General features: G+C 30.5%; 2 protein-coding genes across 2 annotated transcripts; both read right to left on the bottom strand.

The window, feature by feature from the left end:
* Nucleotides 1-5,804: 5,804 nt before the first annotated feature.
* On the bottom strand, nucleotides 5,805-6,440 carry LOC136087068 (uncharacterized). Its single transcript, XM_065809574.1, has one exon. The coding sequence runs from the start codon at nucleotides 6,438-6,440 to the stop codon at nucleotides 5,805-5,807; it is 636 nt and encodes a 211-aa protein (XP_065665646.1).
* A 166-nt stretch (nucleotides 6,441-6,606) lies between these two features.
* LOC136087069 (uncharacterized) lies at nucleotides 6,607-8,281 on the bottom strand. The gene is made up of 4 exons (XM_065809575.1): nucleotides 8,201-8,281; nucleotides 7,694-7,946; nucleotides 7,378-7,606; nucleotides 6,607-7,186 (listed from the first exon to the last, which is right to left on the bottom strand). Exons 1-4 carry the CDS (start codon nucleotides 8,279-8,281, stop codon nucleotides 6,607-6,609), a joined length of 1,143 nt encoding a protein of 380 aa, XP_065665647.1.
* Between the last annotated feature and the right edge of the window lie 317 nt (nucleotides 8,282-8,598).

Consider the following 8,598-nt stretch of genomic DNA (forward strand, 5'->3'; position numbering starts at 1 on the left):
TTACGTTATAACTTTTTAACTTTATGTAAGTAATAAGAGCTATATAGGTCTTGAAGTTTATAAATAAGATATAGTTATAAAAGACCTGGTCTTATTTTTTATATTTTTTATAACTATTATAATATGTTTATAAACTTTTATACTATACTACTTATACTATACTTTTATTTTATAAAACTATATATAAAGTTATAAACTTATATGTTATAACTAATAAACGTTTTCATATAGCGGGGATTTAGAGAAAAAATGTTTTTGCAATTTACTTGTTTATGTTTTGATAATAAAAAAAAACTAAATGATCAAGCTTTTTGCAGTGGAAATTTTATAGTAACAATTTCTATCAAATATTTTTTAAATTTAATCTCATTAGCAGAAAATAAAAGTTTACACTAAGATTGAGTCAAAGATTACTAATAAAATTAATAAACTCATAAACAAATATTTTGGATCACTGTTTTCTCTGGTATATGCATTATCAAAAATTTTCTTAGAATACCATCTACCGCTTGTTCATCTTGCACCTACTTGTGCAACACCATCTTCTAGAATCGTATCCTGATCGTCTGATTTCGTAACCTGATTTGTAACCGCAAAAAACTAGGGTAAAATAGTTAGCAATTTAAGTGTACATTCATAAATCAAAATTGGGTTTAAACAAAACAACTTTACAAATGGAGGATTTTCTGAATGGAAGTTTCCGAAATTTCCTGTACCATCCATATTTATTTTTGACATTAAAAAATTAGTAACGTCGCGACATAACATATGCAGTGGTTTTTACCAGCTCTGTTCCACCAATTTTCTTTATCAAATGTAATTAAATTAAGCTAAAATGCATCTAAAATAAAAAAATAAATATTTAGTTATTAAACCTCTTGATTATTGCAAAGATGAATACCCACTCTTACACAATCATTTTAGCGTTTACAAAATGAATAAACTGTTTATAAAACTTACAAAAAAAGTTCTTGCAACAGGACTTTCATAACGAGAGATCAGCAACTCATATTTTTTAACTGTGTCAATGTCGCCAATAATAAGCTCTAAAACATCGGAGTCCATTGATTTGTTAGCATTTAGGAAGGTAGATTGTCGTGATAAGAGTTTTTTAACTTCCATGAATTAAAATGTCGCACCTGACACTCGTTTATTATTTATTCATCAGTCGTTTTACTTTTAGTTGTTGTAAGGTAGTGAATCTTGAAAACGCATTAAAGTCTAATTTAATTATTTAGATAATTAAATTAGAGTTAATAAAAAAATTTTTAATAAGTTTTTTATTTCGTTTTAATAATGCCTCTTTAAACCGCGTGACTTAAGATGTTATGTGAGTCTTCTGACCGATGGCTATATTACTATATTATAATAAAATAAACGTTTATCAAACGTCGATCAAACGTTTAGAACAACGACTTATATTAGTTAATATTGTAAACGTTTGATCGACGTTTAATAAACGTATATATTAAAAGATTTAAATCGTAGATTTAAAAAAATATAAATGTTTATGTTTAATTAAGGTCGATTAAAGGTTTACAATATTGACTAATGTAAGTCGATATTCTGAAAGTTAGATCGACGTTTAGTAAACGTATGTATAAAAAAGTTTGAAATATGCATTTCAAATCAAGCGTCGATTTTTAGTCAATAATATGTCGCTAAACGTTTTATCCATTTTTCGACCGAATTTGACTAAATACTGACCAAATCTGAACCAATCTGTGTTTACTGGGAGTATGTAAAATTACTTATAAAAGTAGAATAAACAGCACAGCCTACTTAATAACTAAAAAAATTTATTAAGTAGGCCTACTTAATAAAAATTAAAAAAAATTGTTGTTATCAATGACAAATGACGGATAAAAAAGTGCGTGAATTTTAGTGACGTATACGTTTTATGCTTTATAGCTATGGCCGAAAAAAAAAAAAAACAGCGATAAATTCTTCGAGTTTATGCATTTTTTTACGTAAAAATAATTTACTTAAAAAATTGCGTTTTTACGAAAGATTTTTTTTCTCGAAAAAGACTTCGAATTGTTTACAGCATTGGCCCCTAATCTATTTTTAAAAGAAAGACTTATAATAAAACCTGTGTTTAATAAAAACTGTTTTGAATCAGTTTTAAACTGATGTAGAGATTTTTTTTCCGGAAACAATGTTTGGGAATCTTTTAAACAAACGTGGTCCGCGATTCTGAATTGAATAAGAATTTGGCTTAGAATAAGATTTTGGTATAACAAAGTTTTTTGCGGAAAATCTTGTAGCATATTTATGGTGTATTTCTTTAAAATAAGTTTCAAATATATTGGGGGACAGTCCATATTTTGTTTTCATACATGAACTGTAGAACAAGATAGATATTAAGTTTGAGAATATTCAGGGTACAAATTATAAGTAAAAGAGGTTTACAAGGAATTGCTCTACCAGCTCCAAATATGATTCTAACAGCATGTTTTTGCTTGCTATAAAGTTTTTTTTTAGCTTAGTGTGATTAGTACTTGCTCACATGATGTTGCCGTAAGTTAAGTAACTATGTATAAATGAAAAATATAAACTTTTTAAAAATTAAACTTTTTAAAATTTAAAAGTGGCTTAACTCTATAGATCATGCCAATGTTTTTTGAGATTTTTTTTTCTATAGAATTTATACGAACTTTCCAAGATAAATTTTCATCAAAGTTCTCGCCTAAAAAATTTACAGATATTTGCCTTTTGATGTTCGTTTTATTCATCAAAAGATTGGGAAGAATAAGTGGTATTTCTTTTGTTTTGCTTGGTATGTGGAAAAGAGAAAATTTAGTTTTTTGAACATTCAAAGACAATTTGTTGCATCTAAACCATTCATTTACTTTATTTAACTCTTCATTTACTACTCTAAAAAGTGTTTCAATATTTTTATGATGATAAAACAGATTCGAGTCATCTGCGAACAAAATAAAATTTAATAGGTTTGATGTTGAAGACAAATCATTTATGTATAGTAAAAAATGTAAAGGTCTAAGTATAGAATCCTGCGGGACTCCGCAAATTACAGTTTTTTCGGTCGTTTCTAAATTTTCAAATTGTTCATATTGTTTTCTGTTTAAAAGATAATTTTCAAACCAGAGTAAGTTTGTCTCCTTTATTCCGTAATATTCCAGTTTTTTTTATTAGAATGGAATGATTTACCGTACAAAAGCATTCGACAGATCAATGAAAACTCCTAACGTAAAACAGTCTTCTGTAAAAGCATTAGAAACGTAATTAACTAATTCTACTATTGCGTGATAATCTTTTGAATGTTGTTTTTTGAAACCAAATTGCTTACTGTATAACATGTTGTTTTCAGTTTAATGATTATACAGCCTGTTGAACTCTATACGTTCAAGCAATTTCAAGAAACAAGAAAAAACAGATATAGGCCTGTAATTGGAAGGTTCTGACTCATCTCCAGACTTAAATACTGGAGATACTTTAGCAATTTTTAAATTATCCGGAACTTTACTTGATTTAAGTGACTGATTGAAAATATGAAACAAAGATGGTTCAATTATATCACAGACTAGTTTTAATATATTAACGCTAACTTTATCCGATCCCGCACTTTTGTTACTTTTTAAGCTTAGTAATGCAGTCCGCAACTCACGTATATCTAGCTTTGATTCATTCATTTTTTTATTAGAATTTGTTAGATAAGAATCAAATGTTGAAGATGTTAAAGGAATACTTTGTGCTAAATTAGAGCTAAAGAAACAAATGTTTTCTTTAAAAATCAGACTGAACTTTGGTTTAATATATTTATTTTATAATAAGATACAAGCATAGATATTCTAAGATAATAAAATATAAAACATAAGCCAAATCAACAACAATATTGTTACAACAACAACAAACAAACGTGGCATTAACCATGATGCCTTTAGCCGCAAATCCAGACCAATCAGTATAAGAAATACTGATCTGGTTTATACAATAATCTAAATTCGACACTCCCGACCCTGGGATACTAAGTATCCCAGAACAATAAAATCTTTAAGTATTAAATTTTTTTTTTAATTCACCAGTAAAAGCAGACATCCTCTTGCGTTTAGGTTCAGCTGATGTAACTTTTTCTGTGCTTTTAATATTTACTACTTCGATAGGAACTAAACGTTGAAGTGGACATTTTATAAAGGATACATGTCCATTTATAAAGTCTTTAAAATGGCACCTCTAACTTATTTATCATGAGAAATAATTAATTCCTCCACGATACCTTGCTTCGATAAATTTCTCTTTAACTGATCATCGTTTATTAAAACAACATCTTCAACTTGTAGATACTCACCGCACTTTGTCATTTGGTTTTTACTATCATAGAGGTGTCTTTCTCATTTTTGTGCAAAATATTCACGACTAAAACGTTTCCAGTAAGGATCAATAATAGTTTTAAAGTACTTTAATCTGCTGTTGTGATCATCAGAATTATCAATTTGAGAATCATCCATCTGAGTTTTTACATTAATTGATTGCAATCTTCTTCCAATTACAAGATGAGATGAGGTCAATGGTTCATATACTTCGTCATAAATGTAAGTTAGTGGTCGACTATTATTTGTCATTTCAATCTCATGTAATACTGTTTCTAATTCCTCATACGACAATCAACTTTTTTCTACACATTTCTTCAACGCATCTTTGACAACTCGAATAAGTCGTTCCTTTGCTAAAAACTGTTTTAACTGTTCACTTAGAAAAGTTTTGAAGTTATTACTAATTACCATCTCTATAATTCTCTTTGAGCTATAAAACGTTTTAAACATCTTATAAGCGAATCAGTTTCCATGGAAGGCGTTAATTTCACATGGACATTTCTGGATGTTGCACATGTAAACAAACACACATAAGCTTTATACATAGAATTTTCTTGTCTTAAATATTTTTCACAAACAAGGGGCCAGCATAATCTAATCCAATATTGGTAAACGCAAATTTATGTGTAGCCACTCAAAAAATTAGGTAAATTTGGAGGTCCAGGACCACGTAAAGTCTTTGCAAGCACTCGTTTACACTTGACACAATCTTTAATGTACTTCTTCGCTACTTGTCGTCTCTTACGAATCCAGAACCTACCTCTTAATTCATTTAACTTTCCTCCAAGTCGCAAATGCTTTACTCTTTCATGTGCAGATAATACTATTAGCTTTGCAAAATGACTATAGCTTCTCAATATAATTGGATACTTCTCTGTATATTCTAGCAAACTATTTTCAAACCGCCCTTTTAACTGTAGAATGTTATGGTCATCAATAAATAAATCCGGCTGTTGCCTAATGTTTTCATAATCCTGGCTAGAATCATCTCCTCTTTAAGCAGACTTTGTTCAAACTTAACCCATAATTCTTCAGCTGAATTAATCTCTTCTGTTGTCAACTCCCCTTGGTATTTAACAACTTTATTTTTGATAATATTCCCGAATCGTAAAACGTATGCTGAAATTCTCAATAGCTGACTTAAACTGCTAAATTTTTCTGCTTTAATAGTATACTGAACTCCATCTTTTAACTCATCAATATAGTTGACACAAGTAATTACAGTACTTTTTAACTCACTAATACTTTCTGCCATATTACTATCAATATACTTCCTTTGTTTTGGTGTGATTTAGTTTTTAGAAACAAAGGACCCTCCCACCACAAGCAATTGGTCTGAAATGTTAACAGATTTAAGTTTCTAGTCGGTATATCTGCTGGGTTGTTTTCTCCCTCAATATGAGACCATTTTTGTTACTTAATTCTTGAATTTTCCACACACAATGCTGGACCCATAAGTTCCAGTCTCTTTTAGAGTTTTTTTATCCAAGATAAAGATATTTTGCTATCTGTCCAGTGAAAAATTTTCTCCACAATTAAAACGTCTTTAAATTCTTGAACAACTTTGTGCATCAAATTCGCTAATAACAAACAGCCAAGTAATTCCAAACGTGAAATTGTTAACTTTTTTATTCGAGCAACTTTTGTCTTTGAGGTTATCAACTTAGACATCCAACCCTCCTTGGTTTTTAATTGAGCATATATAACTGCTGAATAAGCAACTTGAGAGCTATCACTAAAACCATGTAAAGTAACATACTTTGCTACATCATCTAGTTCTTTGAAACGGTATCTTGGTAGATTAATGCTGGAAATAAATTCTAGTCCTTTTAAATACGTTAACCATTTTTCGTGGATTTCAGAAGGTATTTTATTATCCCAATCAAGTTTATTAATACACAAAGCTTGAAACAATAGTTTTGTTACAATAACAATCGGTGAAATAAGACCTAACGGATCATAAAATTTGGCTCCAACACTAAGCAAATTTCTTTTAGTAAAAGGTAAATTCAATGCTTCTTGTACAATAGCTGAAAAATTGAAATGAAAATCGTCGCTTTTCTCATTCCATAATAATCCCAAAACTTTTACACAATTAACTTCCATATCATTACTTCTATTAAATTCAAATTTTGCATAACTGTCTCCCTCATTCAGCAAGGCTTCTCTTTTTCTTTATCTGCAATGTACCTGCTTAACTCTGGTGAATTACTAAACCATTTTCGCAGATTAAATCCTCCTTTTTTACAGCTTCTTTTATGAATTCATAAAATCAAATACCTTCACTGATTGTATTCACACCAACTGTAGAATCGTCAACATATAAATCTCTTAGAAACTTTTTAGTAAATTCTTTAAATGTATCTGAATAATTTTCCATGTGCTTTGTAATTGTAGTATTTAACAAAAAAGGACTACTAGTGATTCTAAATACTATTCGCAGGAAACAGTAAATAATTAACATGTTGTTCTTATCATTATACCATAAAAATCGCAATAGATCCTTATGCTCATTGCATATACCAACATTTAGAAACGCTTGACGGATATCAGATATCAGTCCTATCTTGAACATGCGAAAAAGTAAAAGTGTACTATATATGCATGTCAGTAAACATGGGCCAGTATACAAGCTTTCATTAACTGAAGGACCACCCTCTTTTGCGGAACCATCAAACACTGCACGTAACTTTGTTGTCTCTTTATCATCTCGTAGTACTGCACGATGAGGTAGATAATGAACTTTTCCAGGTTCACCTGGATCATAGGCTCGCTCAATAATGTTTTCGTTTTCATATGAAGTTATTACTTCTTGGTATCGTTGTTTTAAATCAGTATTTTTCTCAAACTTTCTTTGTAATGAAATAAATCTTTTTAAACTAATATTATAATTATCAGGTAAAAATTCATACTTTGGTTTCAATGGTAGCTTTGTCACATATCGTTCCCCATTAAAAGTAATGTCATTTTTAAATTGCTAGCAAAAATTGTCTTGCCCTTAGAAAACGCTGGATTCAGATTCCCAAAATTTCGTAATTCCAACCTTAAGACATCATCATTTAATTGTGAAGTCGACACCAAATTAGTTTGAATAAAATTCTCACGAGCACCGATGTCAGATGGACCACAAACAATCCATCCTAAAATACTTTCAAGAGCATATGGACCATTATTGTAACCTCTCATTATTTTTCCAGTAGTTACTGAGTAATAATAGTCTACTCCCACTAGAATGTCAACAGATTCATTGTTCTTTAACGGGTAAGATTCAGCTAAAGAAATTCCTTTTAAGTAAACATATTTTTGTTACAAAAGATTGAAGTTAGGTTTTTTTAAAGGTGAACATGTGAAAGGAATACATAATGCCTCCATGTAAATATTATTCTTCGGATCTCTACCCTTCAAACAAACACGAACAACGTCTAGTGTTTTGATTAAGCCTTCATCTGATGCAAATCTTTTAATTATTAAACTTTCTGTTCGTATCTTCTTTAACTTCAATTTTTCACCTAATGCATCTGTAATGTAAGTTCGATGACTGCATCCATCAAATAATACTCTAATGCAACTGGATAAAGTATTATCTAGGTTTGTAGCTGTAGCTTTAGCAGACTGTAGAATAACATTGTTGTTGGTAAATAATAATGCATAACTCACGTGGAATTCTTTCTGATATAATGGTAACAAGAAGTGATTCGTAACAGTGGCGTACCGAAGGTGGGGCGGGGGAGGAGGTCCGCCCCAGGCCCCGTCTGGGAGTAGGCCCCCAAATGTTAATACAATTTATATTTTTTTCACTTCAGCCGAATTTTATAATAGTCAACATTTTTGTTCTGTAATCATAATTGTTTACAACAAAAATGAACCTGAAACATGATCGTATCTGCTTGCCAAGATAATAAACATCCACAGCAAACAAACCAAGATGTAAGAAATTGAAATGACATCTTGGCCAATAATGACCACCGTGACTGTTTACGAGGCCCTCCACGAAGCTTCCTCCCCCACACCCGCGAGTACTAATAAATAGATTCGCCCGCCCTACCTACGAGTCTATGGTTCATGATGGTTCAGGCAGACTGACGGATGTTCATGTTGTTTCGTTAATGTGATTAACATACTCTATCATTCAGTACCTCAATAATTTGTGAGCAAATCACGTCTTCAGTTCGTCACCACCAAGTTACATGGTAAGTTATAATTTTATTCCTGCATATAGGCCTAACTAGGCTGCGTGAGAAGATTTTAGTTATCAGGTTATAAT

This window comes from Hydra vulgaris, chromosome 11 (genome assembly GCF_038396675.1).
Source record: "Hydra vulgaris chromosome 11, alternate assembly HydraT2T_AEP".
Lineage (NCBI taxonomy): Eukaryota > Metazoa > Cnidaria > Hydrozoa > Anthoathecata > Hydridae > Hydra > Hydra vulgaris.

Excerpts from the sequence above, each read along its gene's own strand:
- LOC136087068 (XM_065809574.1), bottom strand. The coding sequence starts at position 6,440 with ATGGAAGTTAATTGTGTAAAAGTTTTGGGATTATTATGGAATGAGAAA.
- LOC136087069 (XM_065809575.1), bottom strand. The coding sequence starts at position 8,281 with ATGTCATTTCAATTTCTTACATCTTGGTTTGTTTGCTGTGGATGTTTA. Across the intron at positions 7,947-8,200 it reads CAGATACGATCATGTTTCAG|TCTGCTAAAGCTACAGCTAC; the intron begins GTTCATTTTTGT and ends GTTATTCTACAG. Across the intron at positions 7,607-7,693 it reads TATTTACATGGAGGCATTAT|CTGAATCTTACCCGTTAAAG; the intron begins GTATTCCTTTCA and ends GAATTTCTTTAG.